The 19,360-nt window shown below is 36.6% G+C and overlaps 3 protein-coding genes across 4 annotated transcripts; all 3 read left to right on the plus strand.

The window, feature by feature from the left end:
• The first annotated feature begins 421 nt into the window (after positions 1-421).
• On the plus strand, positions 422-2,711 carry LOC135940675 (apolipoprotein D-like). Its single transcript, XM_065485669.1, has 3 exons — positions 422-582; positions 2,110-2,347; positions 2,413-2,711. The coding sequence occupies exons 1-3, from the start codon at positions 472-474 to the stop codon at positions 2,640-2,642; spliced, it is 579 nt and encodes a 192-aa protein (XP_065341741.1). The 5' UTR covers positions 422-471; the 3' UTR covers positions 2,643-2,711.
• An 11,496-nt stretch (positions 2,712-14,207) lies between these two features.
• LOC135939420 (anionic trypsin-2-like) lies at positions 14,208-16,546 on the plus strand. Its single transcript, XM_065483787.1, has 4 exons — positions 14,208-14,269; positions 15,172-15,319; positions 15,388-15,622; positions 16,236-16,546. The coding sequence occupies exons 1-4, from the start codon at positions 14,218-14,220 to the stop codon at positions 16,515-16,517; spliced, it is 717 nt and encodes a 238-aa protein (XP_065339859.1). The 5' UTR covers positions 14,208-14,217; the 3' UTR covers positions 16,518-16,546.
• Positions 16,547-17,170: 624 nt separating this feature from the next.
• On the plus strand, positions 17,171-19,319 carry LOC135939639 (trypsin-2-like). Of its 2 annotated transcripts, none has more exons than XM_065484120.1 (4): positions 17,171-17,278; positions 17,385-17,583; positions 18,144-18,396; positions 18,974-19,319. In XM_065484120.1, the coding sequence occupies exons 1-4, from the start codon at positions 17,224-17,226 to the stop codon at positions 19,268-19,270; spliced, it is 804 nt and encodes a 267-aa protein (XP_065340192.1). In that variant the 5' UTR covers positions 17,171-17,223; the 3' UTR covers positions 19,271-19,319. The 2 variants fall into 2 exon arrangements, with proteins under 2 accessions (XP_065340192.1, XP_065340193.1); XM_065484121.1 differs by having other exon boundaries at positions 18,153-18,396.
• The last annotated feature ends 41 nt before the right edge of the window (positions 19,320-19,360 follow it).

Raw genomic sequence — 19,360 nt, forward strand, 5'->3', positions numbered from 1 at the left:
ATTTTAACAACTCATATATGCAGAAAATATCACTTACCAAAATTGTTACCTCATTTAATATAATTTTTAAGTGACATTTAGGGAACAAAGTGTGCTGTTATTTTGCAAGGCCATTTAAAATGCGAAGAAAAACAATGGGAGATGAAGGAGGTAAATGTATAAGGAAAAGGTTGAATTAATTGTAACCTTCAGCAAAGCAAAAAGCAAATAAAGGATCATCCGCCACCACACTGTCTGCTGTTGGCAACCAAAAAGAAACCTACAAATTCACATGAGCGGCCAATTCTTCTTCTCCGCACGGTGATAAGGCTCGGAGCACACGCGATCCTCCCACCCATCCTGATGCCCATCTCTCGGTGTTGCCCTCATCCAAGGTCAATGCCAAAAGGTGTTGTGCGCGGTTCTCTTGTATAAAAGGACCGGCCGGCCGGTGTCTCGTCCCACATCAGGCCAACAAGTCGTTCAGCCAACATGAATAGCTACATTGTTGTCCTTGCCGCCCTGCTGGCCGTCGCTGCCGCTGACTACCACTTTAAGAGGTGCCCCAGGACCATCGGCAAATACCCTTTCGACGAGGCGAAGGTGAGACAAAAAATTTGAATTCGGTACGCTTCAAATTGAATTTCTTTATTTATATCGCCGCACGCTCATTGAAATTATGCAGTAGCGGAGAGAGGAGATTGTATTTATTTATGCAACGCGCCTCGCACGCGTGCTGAATGAGAAAGAGCACAGTGGAAGCACGCTATTTTTTTTTATTAAAATTGTAGCAATGGGGTTGAAAGTTGATAAACACTCTGGCTGGTTAGTGGAGGTCAATACGAGTCTAAATGTATTCAGTTTTTGCAACTCTGATGGTTTGAACCTGAGATTTGGAGGTTTAAAGAACGCAAAAAGTTGAAAAATGTAATTTATTTTAATTTATGAAGTAAATTTTCAGATATTCTAAAAATACGCCGCTCTGAACAATTTAGCCTTGTGTTTTGTTGCGGGCTCACTTTCAAGTGGCTCTTGATTCGAGGCCCACTGGATTAATGTTTAGTAGTAGTTATTCTAAGAGAGGATAATTAATATTTATTTTTTGTATTATTTTAAATTTCATTTTTCCAGACATTACAACAACGCTGTACATATATTTTTTCTTGATGACATGGACGATGTTCCGAAGCGAATTATCAGCTCTCTTCTTTTTACGTGCGCCACTTCGTTAATTCCAAGCACCTCCTTTTCGAACGAACACCCTTCTTTTCGCCCTCGATTCACTGCAGTTTGACTATTTCGAGGCCCCGCGGTATCATTTGAATTGGCACCGATCGATGCGGCCTTTGCCACACATGCACACGCAAGCAACCAGCAGTCGTGTCCTGTGTGTAATTGCTCGCTGCCTTAATAATGGAGCAGTCAATCAATTATCATACTCTCGAGCAGTCTACTGCCTTTTAGCTGCTCGATCACGTGTCAGTCAAAGCGATTAGTGCGGACTAGGCAAAGTACTTGAAACACATAAGAGTCCCTTGTTCAAAGCGATGCAAATTAGTTTCCAATTAGTAGCTGTGAAATTTAATTTACACAAATAAAAAAATCATCGCTATAGATTTTCCTTTATGTTTTTTTTAGCGGGTGCCTAATGCAATCGGTTCCATTAGAGGACGCTCGTTTTCCTTCAGCAATTGAATAGAAACGCAATTTGGCACCAGGGTTGCAAAAATCCCGCATTTTCTTAAAAAAATGCAGTGCAGTTTTTTTCAAATTTTAACAGTTTCTTGCAGGCAAATGTTTTCACCTTATTTGTCCAATATTTTTTTAATAATTAGCTTATAACCTCGACTTGAAAAATTGTCAGAGATAAATTTTTGGAGAAATTGAGGCAGCAAAATGGCAATTTAAAAAAAAAAATATCTTCACAGTGGAGGAAATTTTGAGCACTCCGACCGAAATTTTAGATTTTCACAGAAGAAAAATGGATTAAATTCATTTCTTGCAATTCTTGCGCAAAAAATTGGTAAACATTGAGTGGTAAAAACCAGTGGTAAGCAAAATGCAACCCTGTCTGGCACGCACTCGCAGCTTTTATACGAGTAATCATGATTACTTTCTTCTGTCGCACAGTTTGCCGGAGAATGGAACGCCGTCGCCTACTTGCCCAATGGGCAGTTCGACGAGAATAGGTGCACCAAGCTGAGCGTGTCGTCCTTCAAGGGCGAGTCTGGCACCACCCTGAACTACAAGTTAACATACATCCTGGACGGCAAGAACAAGGCTGGTGAGGTGATCACCTTCAGCAAGGGTGATAAGGGAGCCGTGGCCTACGCCACCTACAAGAAGGACGAGACTAGCAATTTCACTGGTAAGCATACAAATAGAAAGAAATTGCAGGGAATTTTCTTCAATTAATCTATTTTTCCGTTTCAGCCGTGTACAAGCAGGCTATTGTGGCCACCGACTACGATACCTACGCCGTGTTCGTCGCTTGCAGACCCACCTTCAACGAGGAGAGCAAGGAGTTTGGCCGCGACCTGCACGCCACCATCCTCAGCCGCACCACCACCCTCCCTGAGGAGAAGCTCAAGACCCTGAAGAGCCTTCTCACCAGCTACGACATCGAGTATGATAGCATCAAGCGGGCCGACAGCTCTTGCTAAATTTAACATGACGAAGAAAACTGGACTGAAACTTGACTAAGAAATAAAATGCATTTATGCGCTCATAGATTGTGTAGTTTTTAATGGAACAAACTGAAGATTTCGAGTTAATTTTTTTACGAAATAATGATAAAATGACCTGAATGTGAGAACTCTTTTATAATTAAAGACAAAAACCCAAAAATTATTGCTCTTTGATTTTTTAAAGATATTTGCCACCAGGGAAATTATTCAACCATCAAAAAGTTGTGACGCTGTAGAAAAAAATTAATACCACGATCGTTCATTTCACAAAATAGACTTTAAAAATTTTCAGACGGATTTGAAAGCATAAATATATGCCTTAATTTCCTAAATATATTAAGAAAATAAATTAATTTAAATAAGAAAAGCTGATAGGTCTTGCATATGAATTGTTCATTCGTATACAGATTTGAAATATTGTGGTTAAAAATAAACTATTGAAATCATGTGAACAAAGGTAAAAATGACAAGCAGTAACTGCATAAGTACGACACAACAAATTGAGTCGACGAAATCATGTGCCACGCAAGTTACAAATTTATTATTTAATACAATCACATACAATTTAGAGTAGAATTGATGAAAATCTTAAAACTATCAATATCATGTAAAAGTCTCCTAACTTGATCTGAATTTTAATTACTAAACACAAACAATTACAAGCGTTGGAATTGATTATGGGCAAAAATTAATATAAATAAATCTTGAAATCATCCTATTGATTATTACGTTAGATCTACTGATTCAAAAAGTTTCTTGCATATTTATTTTTAAACTTTCAGCGTATCAGACTATCAGAGTCACATGATGATAGAAGTTCTGTGAATTTGCGTTGACCTATTTCCTCCTACTCGGATACTATTTTACGCAGTAATTTGTTGATATAAACTCGTTTCAATTTAAAAATATCCCATAAACAGGAAAGGGTTCATCACATAAATTGCGTTTAATCTATATTTTTGTTTTATGAAAAAAATAACGCGATATTTTAAATACACAATGGTATAAAACGTTTCACTCTATCCCTGGAACAAATTGCTATTTTTAAAATAACAAAAAAAAACGGATATTTTGTCCGAACAAAAACATGTTATTATAAAACCTATGAATTAGCTAAGTTTTCCAAATAAAAAAATCTGTTTTGGATAACCTTATGTTTAAGAGATAACTTTGCAAGTGAAACGTTATTTTTTCAAAGTACCAAATTGCTGAAGTTTGAGCCTGGGTCTAATCTAGAGCCACGATGCGCTCTGAAAGGCTGATTGTGAGCTGCATACCGTCTCAATGCTAATGAACTCCTGATGGCCCTCCTGCTGGCCCTCCTGCACCCGAGAGAGTTCTCGACAACAGGCCAGGGACCACCGCTGCAGTGAACGACATGAATGAAATCTGCTGATAGCAGACGATGGCAACACCTGCTCCATTCATTCCAGAAAATATTTCAAATACTTCAATAATGACTTTTTGTTAAAAATGCATGAAAACCTTTGAAAAGTATTTTCCTTCTAGAGATATATTGGAAAACAATTAGGGAAAGACCAACTGCTGCTTTACTTTAATTTTTTTCGCGATTCTTTCAGAGCAAGCAATGCATCTGGTCATGAGATTTATTCCCCCGCACAAGTTTTGTGAAGAAACGCGCGATTTTGTCAGTAGCCGGCTCAAGAAGGATAAATGGATTATTTGACAATGCACCTCTTGGGACAGTTCAGGAGCAACCCTATGAAAGCAATGAGTTGAACGCTCTCGCATTCCTATTATAAGTACAAAGAAACCACGATCAACACACCCAAATTCCTCTTTCTCGGAAATCGTTAAAATAAAAACCTGATGGTTCCTTCCAAAATGAGAAAAATACCCAATTGCAAGCTGTAATTTAGCAATTATTAAGCAGGAAAAGATACGCCTTCCAACGAACTTCTGAATCGTATTTTTCTTTATTGACCTCGGGTCCAGAAACGTCTCAACTCGTATTTTTAAATACACATTTTATTATTTAATAAATGTCCTCACTACTCCTGTAATTATCATTTAATCCCTTCCGTTTGATAATTAAAGTCCTCACTGAAATTTTGAAAAAGATCCTGCAACGTAATCAAATTATTTTTTCTGATTAAATCTTTAACATTAATTGATTTATGTAATTTCAAATTTTTCAGCGCTAAGAAAAATACAATTTCGAAAGAATAATTTTTTTGCAACATGTTTTTGAAGATTTTAACACAAAATATACAGCTCCCCGCGAGTTTAAGTTAGATTTTCACTGAGAAAACTGGTAGTTTTCAGGGTTGCTGCCAGGTTATACTGGCGCTCAGGGAGCTAAGGCGATCCTTCAAAGGGATGAGAAAAACTATATATTTATATTTGTGACGGACTCGACCACCAGCCAGTGAAGAGAACGGATGTGTATGGCGATGCGCTCTCTCTCCTCCTACACACAGCATTGTATCAACTAAGCCCGAATATACCTCACAATCAGGTACGTTTCCAAACTAACACATTTGATCACCCCATGCGCGAGAAGGACCACCACCAGATAGAGAATTATTATGTCATTAATAACCTTCGCGCTCATATTTTATATACTTCTGGCCCCGCTGAAAAACACTGAATATTTTAACTATTGCATGTTTCTACACTTTTTATTCAACCTAAAGTTATTCGGCACTTTCCGAGAAACAAACTAAAAAAGATAGATAGACGATCAACGTAAAATAAGCTTTAATTTTTGTAGTGTCTTTTTCAGAGCGAAAGGAAAAATGCTTTTATGAATGCAAATCATTGTTTTAATTAAAATATTGATTTTTATAGAAATCAGAACTTAAGATCTGTTAATATGGCGTCTACAGAGCTTTAGAAATAAATTTAATAGAGGTCTCAGGTGCGAAGGCGGCGGGTGTGCAAAAGTTGATGATGCAATCGGGAGACCATAATTTATCCCTAACACGCGCGCATTAAAGTTTCCTTCGTTTCGGCGCATTTGTTAGCCAATGGGGACCGCCGTGCAGAGTCCCCATAATCCCATAATGACTCAACATTCTAACCCCAACGCATATACCACCTCAATAAAGGTAAAATTCCCAGCATTCTTCACGAGTCTGAGCGGCTGCTTTTGGAGCTTTGGGAACCTCCAATAATTGCGACAATTCGCTCATACCTCATTTGGACGGAGAGAAAGACCAGGAAGATGGAGCTCTACCAGTACTTTCTATTTGTAGCAGTGATTATTTCACCGATTTCGGCAACTGAAACAAACAGTGAGAAATAATTTTTTATTCTAATAACTTAATTAATTTTTTTAATAGCAGCCAATCCTTTAACAGGAAACGTGGTGAATGACACCGAAAAAATAGACCAGTACAATTCAACGCGATGGACAATCACCCAAAGCGAATCATTGGTGCAATTTTTATGGGTCAACATGGACGGGAACGCTGATGCCAAAGACGTGCCGGATTCTTCGGTAAAAATGAAATTTTATAAAAAAAAATCTGTAAATTTATTATTGTTTGTTTTCAGCCCGCAGTCATTGGCCTGCCCTTTGATTTTAATCTCTTCGGCAAAAATATCAGGAAGGTGGAGGTGATGATGGAAGGAGGCATCCGATCAGCCGACCCTGAAGAGTTGTGGTTTGCAATACCCCTGAGAGTTGGAGAGTTTGGATTAACACCCTGCCAAATCAAATTTCTCTTTAAAGGTGTGAGATGAAAATTTAAAATTCCGAAATTTGTATTAAATTCTTTGTCTATATAGGCCCTTCACTGTCAATCCAGTGGCAATTCAGGCCCCAGGAATTTTGCAACGCAAGTGATTCAGACCTCGAGCTGAGCTACCAATTGATCGTTCACGCGAATGGCAGCATCGATTTCGTCTACAAGCGAATTCCTTTTGGAAACTTGAAGGATTTCCAAGATCAATACCCAGATGACGGCAGTAAATTTGGTTTTAGCTACCAATACAATGTGCCAGGTGAGCTCTAAGTTTATTTTTTAATTTCTTAATTAAAATTAATTTACTTATAGATTCGTTTGACTCTTTTACCCTGGGGCTCCAACTGAAAGTCACCGAAACGGACATCAAGGACAATACCGTCGTTTCAATTAGACCTCAGCCGCAGTGCACGAATTTCCGGAGCTCGACGAGCTGCATGGTCGGCGCGGAAAATGCGAGCATTTCATGCGACTGGTGCTCAAAGGCCGAAATTTGCACCAGCAAGAGGGACTTTCTCAAAGAGACCTGGAGGGACAATGGCTGCGACTGTCCTGAACCAAGTATGTGTATATTCCAGGCATTTTTTAGGAGTTGGAAAATTTTCTTATTTTTCTCTTTTTCACAAAATAAAATTAATTTTACCGCCGTCTTAAATGTAATATTTTTCAGTTTCAGTACCCTTACACCCAGAGGACTACTCTTGGGCATCTTGGACAATCATAACATTGATCCTAATCGGAATGACGCTCGTGGTGCTCTTAGCTTGCAGCCTCTTCGCTATTTTTTATCTAATTGGAGGTGATCGGTTCGTTCTGCCGATAAATTAGAGACATGGGCTGGGCGAACGGATAAATACACGCAACACCAATTTATCTGTGTAACAGTAGCGGCGGATTTTATTTTAGAATATCTCTGATTATTGTTTCAGCAGATATATTTTATGATCAACCAGCCAGTCGTATAGGTACTTGGATAATACTTTGTAAATTGAATATGAAATTTTTAAATGAACTTTAATTTTACAAATTTCTTATTCAGCAAAGAATTGAGCGCCAATGTAACATGTACAATTTAACTTCTGATTTATGCTTTTAATGCGTAAGTATTTTACCCTCCAAAATAACCTAGTATAAATCGTGGAATAAATCAATCAACAAATAACCACCTTTTTTTCTTTCAATGATCCTATGTTAAATAAAAATAAGATTCGGCAGATTTTCTCGAGAATGTAATGGCACACAAATTCTTGTTAGCAGTGCATAAACTAACTGTTCAGAGTCATTTTATAAGTCAAAATTAATATAATTTATGACGCAAATCATGGACATTACTGAAAATATAATTTCAATATTGATATATAAAATTAAACATTTTGCCGGGAAACAGCTTAAGAACATTTTGAAGCTTCTTTATAATCTTAACGCATAAACAACACATTTTCTCTTCAATCAAGATCAATAATTTATGAGAAAATTCATAATATAACGTTTTGGCAAGCAAAATTATGGAAATTTTAGTTGGTTTAAAAGACACTTAATTCCAGTACACAACAACAAGCATTATTTTTATCATGCAAGACCACTTTTCATTCTAAAAACTTGTAAACTGAATTTAAACATGAATGGTTTTTTATTTTAAACCATTAATTAATTGTAAAAATCAATTAGCTTTATACATAGCTACAAGAAGGGAACGAAAGGAAACTTAATTTCTGGTTTAACGATCTTGCTTGGGCATTTTTTGGTGGTTCTTTGTAGAAACGTTGGTTACGGTGAGAATAATGACAAACAGAAAATTTATTTTTTACTTTTATGTTTCTGGCCATTCCCGGAATACATAAAATTGCAACGTGGGAAAATTTCGAGTGCTCAGCATGCTTCACGATTATGGCGGAGTTTGAAGAGGCTATTCTCACCAATTCGTTCCATTCATCAATTAAGAAGCACAGAGAGAAAGTCAGGACAATGTGCAAGAAACGCTTCGTGCAGTGCCTTTTATTTATATTAGCCAATATTAAACTCATTTCATCAAATTCAAAAGGACTTATCAATTATCGTGAGTGACCAGAAGTGTTAACATACGATTAAATTTTTACTAAAATTTTTTCAGAAAAATAATTCATTTTAGATATTAATTTGCTTTTATATTGTATTTATTTGTTTTTAATTTTAGTCAAAGAGGATCTATATCGTTTGACAGAGGATAAGAGTATTGGCCCTCTAGAATTCAAATTTGATATGCATCATGCGACGCAATGGACAATGTTCAACAGCAAGAAAGTGGCGGAAGAGTTGTGGGTCAACATGGACAAGGAGAAAGGCGTGGAAAGCGTGCTAAATCATGTTGGAGTAATACATATAAGATTAAAAAAACACTTTGTAATAATTAATTTTGGTTTTTAGGCCGAAGTTATACACCTGCCCTTCGAATTTCAATTCTTCGACCTCAATATCAGGAAAATTGAGGTTTTGAAAGAGGGTGGAGTTCGATCCGCCGACCCCAAGATCGATTGGTTTATGATTCCTGTGACCGTTGGAAAATTTGGATTGACACCCTGCAAAATTAGATTTTTCTTCAAAGGTTTAAAAATAATAGTTTAATTATATCTGAAGTCTTTTCTTGGCAATTATAAATTTCAGTCCCTTCGTTGGCAATCCAGTGGAAATTCAAAGAGCATTGCAGAATGGAGGATCCGAGCACAGAACTGAGCTTCCAAATGTCGCTTTTTATGAGCGGCAGGATCGAATTCGTCTATAAGAAAATTCCTCTTGGTAACTTGAGGGATTTTCGAGCTAATTTTGCAGATATTGGCCAAATAGTTGGTGTAAACTACCGTTATGAGTTGCCAAGTGAGTTCGAAATTAAAATTTTTCCTCGATTGTATTTTAATTATTTTTAGAATCGAATGCTCATTTTGTCCTGGGGATTCAACTGAACGTGGATGAACAGAAAATCGAAGAAAACACTGTGATTAACGTTAAATCCCGCCATTTGTGCCCAAATTATCGGACCTGTGGAAGCTGCCTCAGCGAGAAGACCAAGAATCTGACACAGCTCGACTGCTACTGGTGCCCTGGACTCGAAATGTGCACCTCCTTGAAAGACTTTCTCAGAGATTTCTGGGGGAGCTGTGATTCTTTTACTTTAGAACAGCCCTTTTGTCGAGAGTTTCAAGATAAAGGTTGAATAATTTTTATTTAATTTTAAAAAATGTTGTTCAATTTTCGTCTGCATCCATAAAACACATTCAGCCAAAGATTCAATTCATTATAACATTGGGTTTTATTTTTTTTTTAATTTCAGGCGTTACTGCGAAGGATGATTATTATTACATCGAATCAATGTATATGATGTACTACGTCGCAACTTCCATCTCGGTGCTCATTCTCATAGTCATCTTTAGCATTATGTTTGGATTAGGCTGCTTCATTAATTTTAATTTCGAATTTATTCCTCACCATCAGGGCGGACGCGGCAGACTGGGCCGCCAGTAAGTTGAGTGCCTTTAAGAGAGAGATAACTTTGATTTATTTCAAATTGAAAACTTTGAAATTAATGAATTTTGTACATGACTAGGCCTTTTTTGTGTAAATACTCGGAAATTGCTTGAATTGAATGTGAGTGTTAAACAGTTGAGAGACACTTTTTAATAGTTTTAATTGTGGATCTCTTATGTTCACCAAAATCAAGTACAAATAATTTTCATCCTATAGATTGTAAATATATCGTCTCATATTGATGATTAAAGAGTGATCGTGCATAATATCTTAATGCAGATAAAGCGCTTGATATTGAACCAATTTTTATATCCCTCTATAAATCAACGCTGCAAATATAAAAATCTATGTAAAATATATGATCTCAAATTACCCACATTTAGGCGTGTTTCTTTTGCAAAAAACCTGTGTCCATAATAAGGAAGAAAAATCACTTCCAACGGTACAGAAATGCATCTTAAAGTGCCGGAGAAACGAATTGGAACCGAAATATGTGGTTTGTAAGGGAATTCTGTTCCCGACTTCGGGTTTGAAGCGAGAAGCGCGAGGCCTACATATAAAAGCGTTAATAGCTTTTCTCCTCATTGAAACCGTTTGCTTCCTCACAGGGTCGATGTGGGAGCGAATCGTCCCAAACAGAGAGCTTGATAGTGAATCGTTCTTTTGTGCTGACATACATAGAGCCACCGCAAAAGATCATGCTCGCGATTTTTTAATTTTAAATTAGATTGTTAAGGGACGAAGTTCATGTTAATTAAATCATATTTTGTTCAGGCCCACTTTTCTTTCACATATTATTTATTTATTCTTCTATTTCTCTCGTCAATTCAAATTTTATTCAATTAACATATTTGACAGATGCCAATATGAGACTTATTGCTCTTACCATTTTCAAAATATGTTCGTATCTTTTTAAATTTCTTTGAGGAATTTATGTTGATGTTTTTCATGCGCGCTTTGTGCATGGTATGATAAGCGTGCGGATAGAGCTGATTGTAAATAAAGGATCGATACAAAATTTTTAGAAATGCTGAGCCCACTCGAAAGGAAAATTCCATAGCAGCTACCAGGCTCTAAAATTTCATTATTTGACGTTGCATATCGTGAGGCCCAGCTCCTCATCCACACATCGTGGCCATTCTTGGAGTGTCTTTTTAAAAGATAACGCAGGAGCAATTTCGCTGCACAAGGAAAAATGTCGGCGATGAGCAAAATGCCTACGGATTTAAGACTCACAACTCTGTTCAACACTGAAACTGGGATGGAAAAGCAAATCGAAGCATTTCAATTTGCCAACGAATCAGTGCCAACAAGAGCTATTTACTCGTAAGAACGATTTATAGTAAAGGTGAAATCTCTGAACAAAATTTGCAGGCCCTACTTCCACACGATGAAGACGTACGCGTTGAGGACGGATGGAGTAAATTGCTGGGGACAAGCCGCTCACATTTTGATCAGGTACAAGACGCATGGATCGTGGAAAAATCTTGAACAGCAAATTCGCTCGACGGATGCCACCGTTTTGTGCCAGGAAAATATTTCAAAAGAGAGAAAAAGACAAATGCTCATGGTAATTCATAAGGAAATAATTGTGATTCTCCGGTCTGTAGAAAAAAACAAATCTTTTTAGGGTGCTTCATACTCAAACCCCGACGTAGCGAACTTTTTGTTGGATGGCCAGGTCCTGATCGAACTACCTTTCCAACCAGATTTGCTTCATCACTGGCTAGCAGTTGCTTATAACTTTGTCTTGCACTTCGAAAGAGATATGCTCAAGTTTTACAATATTCCGGTGCCTGTGAAGTTCAAGCGACGGTTGCTGAAATTGCACAAGTTGCTCGGGTCCACTAAAAAGTACGTCGGATTTTTGTTCGACTACTTGCAGTACCAGATAAATGACGAAGGAGAAATTTTCGTCGGAAACCTTCGGATTTTTTCCAAAATTGAAGCGAAGGTCGTGAAATTCTTGACGTTTTGGCTTCGTGGAGGCGGAGAAAAGAGCTTAAAAGCATTGGCATCATTGTGTTGGAAGAATCTAGACACTGTTAGATACTTTGAGTTAGATAGGGAAAGAATGCCGTTAGACAAGAGGAACTTCATGTACAACTTGAAATTCTGGGCAGGGCCCGGTAAAGATCTGAAGTTGTTCGGCCACTCCAATGAAATTTTGGTTGGAGAACTGGATCGTAATTTGATGTACCACGAGTTGCGTCATTCAAACGCTAAATACCAAGAATATTTGAAATTGTTAGGTTTGAACATCTGCAAGGCCGATTTAACGAAAGTCAACAAATTAACCTTCTCAATATTTTGTTATAAATATTTAGACGATGAGTGCTTGGGTAAGTTAAATGTTATTTTCATTTAAATTTCAAACTAATATACCGTTTTTTAAAGAATGGCTTGATTTTTTAAGAGTCAACTCCAATAAGCATCAGAATTAATGGAATGCTTTCTAAAAGTCTCTCCCACAGAGCTCAGATAGAATTTCTCGACAAAATTTATCAACAAATTCAGGATTTCACCGATTTACCAAACAACGTCTTCGAATTTCATTCAAACATGAGCGAAAAAAAGGTCTGCAAAATTTTAAGAAAGATTCATACCCCGCATAATTTCCTAAGCTATGAAATTAAACTTTGTGCACGTTTTTCTGGAAAACTCACAACAACGTGTCCCGAAGTTTCGACCAACCTTACGATCATTGCTTGGGTATTTGAGGTAAAATTTCATTACAAATTAACTGGAAATCCTTTTTAAAATTTGTGTTAGGAGCCGTTGATCGATTATACCGTTAATTTGTAATTTTTTGTTTATTTCCATACATTGCACTTTTCTAGAATCAATCCTGCTCGTGTGCAATCTTCTAAAAAGATGGTCACGTGAAAATGCGCGAGCAACCAAGTTTGCGTCAATATTGCGACATAATTTGCATTACTTGAAAACAAACTCTTGACACTCGTACGGCAATCCAAAGAGAGCTTTATTTTTCCAACATTCAGACGCCATCTTGGATCTGCGCACTGAGATTAATTTTATCGCACATCTGGCCCCCGCTGTAAAAACCTGAATCGGTTCAGCCAATACTGGTGGAAGGAAATTTCAAGGAAAATCTTTGCTGCTACGATTTCAACATGTCTAAATGAATCTTTTCACACAAAAAATCCAATCCCGAAAAATTGTGAATTAATTAACAGCATCTGTTGGCGGCTCCAAACACTTTATTATACTGTTAATTTAATATTTAAAATGTATTTTTATTTATTTGTTTATAGGCCAGAATCAAGAAATTAGTAGTCGACTGTATCGTTCAGCATCACAAAATTAAAGATTTCACCAAGCAGAAAAACGAGATTTTGAGAGACTGGCAATTGTTGCAGTGCTTGGTTCCGTGTTTCGCGGTGTCATTGCTAGACCTCAATGTTTCCGACGAGCTGTATGACAACGACACAAAAGATTGGTACGTCAAGTTCATCCACGAACTCATTTTCACATATGATGGCCATGGGGAGGGAATAAGAAAATCGTCAATGGACAACATCATGGAAGACGTTCGCAAAAATCCTGAACTCGCGGAATCGATTTCGGATAAAAACGGAACGGACAAGCTAAGAGGAGAGTTTGATAGAATCGCCAGTAATTTCCTTGGCAAGATCGCAGGCCTGAAGGTTATACACAGGAGGATTGAAGAAAGTGGTTTTTTCCCAGCGCTGTTCGAGGCAATGAACACAAATAGCGTTCGATGGAATTGGATGATGTGGGACTTTTTCCGCAGATTCAAAATGGCATTGGACAAGTCTGAAATAAAATCTTAAGCTGTATATACATTAACCATGAAATTTGAGCTCTTTCATTAATTTTTTGTCTCCACGAACTATTGAAAATAATTATATAATTTTCCGAGTTCCGAAACAAAGTTGATAAGTTCAATTAACGCAGAAAACATAATAACTGTATATCGATGTCTTTAACAGATGACAAATCGCTGGGTTTTAATTTTTTTCTTATCAGTATTTCATCTATATATTCTGCGGCATCTACGCAATAGTACTGAAACATTCACGTCATATTCTTTTCATTATATTGTTTAATGACGTCTGTAAAATTGTTTAAATATATTTTAAACCCCCGGACGATATTATCTACTAATTCAGTTTGTTTTCATTGCGCGAAAACCACCATCGAACGTCATTTTACAACTCTGTCGAGCTTAACTCTAAGCGCACGCATTGTCGATAATCTTGATAATCTAATTAATCATTAAGAAACATTGAGAATTTTGTGATAAAGATTTCAGATAAAAGGCAGCGTTCTCTAGGTCTGGAAAGTAATTTTTATCCATCATGCTGTGCAGATCAGTGCTAATTTTTGCGTGCTGTGCCGCTTTAGCCGTTGGTGAGTTTAACGAAAAAATATCATTGTTCTTTTTTAACAAAACAGTCATTACATTCCCGCCATGAGTTAAATACACTGAAATTTTTCCTTAAAGAGTGTTGAGACACTCTGATTGGGCTATTCAAGGATTTCCACCATTTTTACTGTCTTCATTTTTTATTGTTCTGACAGAGTAATTCTCTGCTGCTCACTTTTTGCACGGAATAAAGCCATTTTTACTTTTAATATATGAAAATTAAATTCAAATAAGTAAATATCTGGATTATTTTAATTAAAACGGCTGCGTCATTAATTTTTCCTAAATTTATTAAAAAATTAGCACTAACTATAACAGATTGTATACATATATTTCAGTAAATTTGCAGTCATGGATCCATGAGCATTTCTCTATAAGGAGAAAGGCTTCTCCAGCCTCAAATCTGTATTATTTTCATATAAGGATTCAGCCTCTCAAAATTGAAAATCGGCACAAATAAAAAAAACAATTTTGCCTTTTATATAATGAATTTCTTGAATTCCATTTTCTACCTCCAAAATTTGCCTAGAAATATCTACAAAATTGACTTTCACAAGTGAAAATAAAAATAATTTGACTGGAAAATCGACTAAAATAATTTTGGACTAAAATTTCGGCTTAAAATAAAGTTGCGATAAATTATCCCAACTTCAAACATTGATTATAGTTTTTTGCCTTTACTTTTAAACCGATTTAGACGATTTTTGACTGATATACAGAATGTTTAAGTGGTTTAAGAGTCGATAATTTGCGCTCATTTGACAATCCCATTTCGATATTAAGCTTAGAAACAAACATAGGTCATTTTAAATCCACGCATTCCTTCTTATTTTGCATTTTTAATCTGTTAATTAAGGTGATCTACCAAAATCTAGTAAGATCGCAGGAGGATCACCGGCTGTGTTGGGCGAATTCCCGTGGCACGTGTCCATCCAACTGAAGAATTTCTATCTAACTGATGATCTTTGGGCGCATTGGTGTGAGGGTGCCATCGTCTCTAGGGAATATATCTTGACCAACGCAGGGTGTATTTAGTAAGCTCAATATCCAATTATGTTTCATTTAATTTAATTAACATGCCACTTTTTTATTCCTGACATAGTTCCATTCATGAATTGCGCGTTGTGTCAAGCACCTTGGATTGGAAAATTTTCGATATGGTTCACAATGTGACTGAAATGGTGCGGGATGAAGTAGAGCTAGGAAGACGCCTCTCCCTGTGGAAGGTGGATCCGCCGTTTGAATTTGACAACCACACAAGAGCCGTCCAGTTGCCCGCTCGGTTCGCAGAGTCTCTTCCGGGAACTGAAATGACTGTGTCAGGATGGGGCCAATTCGTGAGTTTTGAAATTATGAAGGAAATATTATTTAGGATTATATCTTGCTGATATGGATATAAATACTATTTATTTTTAATTAAAATTACATTAATGTCGCTCTGATAATACTATTTTAATATGTATATCTCACTAAATGATATTCCTTATTTTTATTCGTCAAGTTCTTCATAAATTAAAATGCCTCCATATTTTCTAAAAGCTCGATTACAACGTTATTTTGTTAATAAGTTGATTCATGCAGTTTTTAAGTTTAAAATTATTAAAAGAAGTAAAGAGTTGAATTAAATATATTTATTTAAACTTTTCCCTAATGGAAAAATTAGAGTTTATCAGCTTAGATATTTGAATGAAATTTTTCTTCAAGTTTTTATCAATTTTACTGACCAAAATCCAAACCACCACCCAAAACGACATATCGATCAAGTAAATCTATCAAATTCATGATGATTGTAATAAAATTTGCTATGAAAAACGGTTTTAAAGCATTTATCATGAATTCCCCTAACGTGATTTTATTCTTCTAGAGCTCAGAAGTTCATTGAATTTGTCAAATTTGTCAAAATTATCCCCCTTACTTACTAATTTTTGCGGTTTAATTTTACTCATTTAGATGCCATCAGAGCCAATTGACATCTTGGAAAAGTATCGAGCGCCGATCGAGTCGAGGGCTTTGTGCTCGATCCGGTTTCCTGGCTACGACTGGCTGTACCACATCTGCGTCGACGTTGCCAGAAACGAAACCGTTTGCTCTCGACGAGGGTTTGGTGCTCCGCTCGTGTACAATGGCGAGCTGCGCGGCGTCTTCCACAATAAATACGACTGCAATCTACCAGAAATCTACACGGAGGTCTCCCTCTTCCGTGACTGGATCTACAGAATCACCGGCGTTTGAATTATTTAGAAGCTAAAAATAATATTGCTTTTGTATAAATTAATTTTAGACAAAAATAAATTATTTATTGTCTTGAGTTTATTGTTTTTTTCTCCTTCTCAAATTCACAAGCAGATCTTATTGATTCATTCAATTGTTCATGGCTCAATTTTACATGGTTTTTCTGGAAGAAGGATATTTTGTGTCACCGATTAATCCATAACAAATATATCTTATGAAATATCGCGCCTCACCCCACTTGCAACCCATAATTTACTTTTCCATTTCATTTTTCACAGATTCAAATTTACGCAAATTACTATCGATAATTTATTTACTCAGCAAACTTGTTTCTTACAATTAATTTCTAGATTTCATGTCACATGAGCATTATTCGGTTTTTACGTATTTTCCTTGTTAGATTAGATTTCTTCAACGAAACTGAATGCAATTCTAAGATAGACACGTTTTCCTCATAACGTTTTTATGGCATGAAAATAAAGCTCATCGTCCTCCTGAAATCAGGTTATGAACGTTCCACGAACGCAAATAAAATAAATAAGGATGAAGAAAAATTACACAGAAAATATAGACTTCTTTTATTAAATTTACTGTCGTCAAGAGCTTTATAGCATGATTAGATGCTGTGCATCACCAAAAGATAATGATTTTTATATATAAAGCTCAGCGTTACGAGGACTGTTATCGTTAATTGCAATTATCCAGCATGCTGGGCAACATCGTCGTGTTGATTATGGCGTGCTGCGCAACCCTAGCCTGCGGTAAGAGTCCAATAATTGTTTCCATTATGCTACAGCATCCGTTAAAGAATTAAAAAAAAAAATCAACCAACAAAGTTGAAAACTCATTTTTTATGCCACAAATCAGGAAATCCGCTGGAGTTGCAGCAAAGCCTGGCAAAGGCGAGTAATCTGCAGGCCTTTGGGGGCATACCGGCTACAAGAGGCGAATTCCCATGGCACGTCTCCCTCCAGCATTTTTCTACCTCAGGAGGCTGGTTCCACAGGTGCGATGGCACCATCATCTCGGAATCGTACGTCATTGCCTCCGCTCTACTTTGCTCTCCGTAAGTTTCTTTAATGTATGCTAAATTTCTCCTCCAAAATTTGTATTAATTTTTATAACAATTTCTCACTGAAAAAATAAATAAATTATTTAAATATCAAGAGCACAAAATTTATCTCGTAGGCCAATTGTAAAAATAAATGGTGCATTCGATTCCTCCTAGTTAAAATAATTTTAAAGTTATCAGTCGAGGTCATATGGCACAATTTTCTGAATATTAATTGTTTTTCGTACTTTTAAAAATAATTACCCAATTTTTAAAAAATGAGCAGCCTTTCCAAATAAGTTTTAAAGTAGGTATGGATATTTCACAATGGAATTTACCCTAGTTTTTTTTAACAAATTCCACTTAGAGCTTAAAAAACACGAATATTTATCTTGGTAAATTTAATCACCGTTAAATTTTAGGGCTTAACGCGTCAGAATTGCTATCAACTCGTCTCGTCCTTCCTTAATAAAATAAAGGGTTGATAAATCCCTCCCGGTTCTAAAATGATTTATTAAATGGTTTAAAACTCACTCTAAATAATTAATTTGATTTCATGCCTCATTTTAATTTAGTCCCTTTAGTGGATCCAAAGAAAATATGCGCGCAGTGGCCGGCACCTTGGAGTGGAAGCGGCCTCGTTCGATTCACAACGTAACCGCAATTATAGAAGATGGCGATGTTCGAAGCGGCTCTGGATTTCTGGCCCTGTTCAAAGTGGACCCACCGTTCCAATTCGACTGCTACACGAAAGCCGTGCAGCTGCCCGATCATTTCATTGAGTCTTTGCCGGGCACAGTCATGACGACCACAGGCTGGGGCCACATGGTGAGAGTTGTGAATCGTAATTTCATATAAATTGCCTGCGTATTTTTTCAGTTTTGTGATTTAAAATGGCTTTTCTCGAATCTTATACACTATGACTAATTATTATTTTTATTTGAAAAGCGTAAAGCAAATAGAGACGTTCTGGAAGGTGTTCACTCAAAATATTGAGAAAAAAATTAAAATTTCCCGGATTTTACGGCTTTTTTAACCATTTATTAAAAAGATCAACACTTCATTTAGCGTAGATTTATACGTCAAACAATAATTTTCTGGGCACTAACCCTTTCTATCCCTCTTCCACCCATCTGAAAAAAGTAACTCTTGTCTAAAAATGGTTTAACGGAATTTTTCGTTTTGGAAATTTTCACTTTTTAAAATACTCGTGATTTTTCTGAGCAATGAGTAAAGCTGGACATTTTCGACGGTTGCTATTTCAAAATTCTCTTATGCTGCACGAGAATTTTGTTTTGGAGTTAAAAGTACATCTGATGAGGACGTGCTCTTTATATTTCTTTTTTTACAAAATTAGAGTGAATCCACTTAATGAAATAACCTCAATCGTATTTTTTTTATTTAGATGCCTGATCAGTATGAACCGTCAGATATGCTCATGAAGTTCGAGCTATCGGTCGTGTCCAAAGCCGTGTGCTACAAGAAGAATGTAATTGAAATGCTACACTTTATGTGCGCCAATGAAGCCAGAAACGAGACCATCGGCAGTGGTGATTGCGTCCGTCGAGGCTGGGGCTCCCCGCTCATTTTCAACGGTGAACTGCGTGGTGTCCTCCTCCTTTTCCTAAAATGCGATGTGCCAGATCTGTACGTGGAGATCTCCCTCCTCCGCAGATGGATCTCATTGTACACCGGCGTTTGATTTTATTTTTTGCTTTATGTAATACTTAGAAATAAAAGGGCTCACCGAATTCAATAATTTATTTTATATGTGGCCAATAAAGTGAATTGA

Source organism: Cloeon dipterum, chromosome 3 (assembly GCF_949628265.1).
Source record: "Cloeon dipterum chromosome 3, ieCloDipt1.1, whole genome shotgun sequence".
Taxonomy (NCBI): Eukaryota; Metazoa; Arthropoda; class Insecta; order Ephemeroptera; family Baetidae; genus Cloeon; species Cloeon dipterum.

Bases quoted from the DNA above. Each gene is read 5' to 3' on its own strand.
- LOC135940675 (XM_065485669.1), top strand. From the start codon at position 472: ATGAATAGCTACATTGTTGTCCTTGCCGCCCTGCTGGCCGTCGCTGCC. The intron at 583-2,109 runs GTGAGACAAAAA...TCTGTCGCACAG, and splicing joins ACCCTTTCGACGAGGCGAAG to TTTGCCGGAGAATGGAACGC. The intron at 2,348-2,412 runs GTAAGCATACAA...TTTCCGTTTCAG, and splicing joins CGAGACTAGCAATTTCACTG to CCGTGTACAAGCAGGCTATT.
- LOC135939420 (XM_065483787.1), top strand. From the start codon at position 14,218: ATGCTGTGCAGATCAGTGCTAATTTTTGCGTGCTGTGCCGCTTTAGCC. The intron at 14,270-15,171 runs GTGAGTTTAACG...GTAAGATCGCAG, and splicing joins CTGTGCCGCTTTAGCCGTTG to GAGGATCACCGGCTGTGTTG. The intron at 15,320-15,387 runs GTAAGCTCAATA...TTCCTGACATAG, and splicing joins ACCAACGCAGGGTGTATTTA to TTCCATTCATGAATTGCGCG.
- LOC135939639 (XM_065484120.1), top strand. From the start codon at position 17,224: ATGCTGGGCAACATCGTCGTGTTGATTATGGCGTGCTGCGCAACCCTA. The intron at 17,279-17,384 runs GTAAGAGTCCAA...GCCACAAATCAG, and splicing joins CTGCGCAACCCTAGCCTGCG to GAAATCCGCTGGAGTTGCAG. The intron at 18,397-18,973 runs GTGAGAGTTGTG...TTTTTTATTTAG, and splicing joins CCACAGGCTGGGGCCACATG to ATGCCTGATCAGTATGAACC.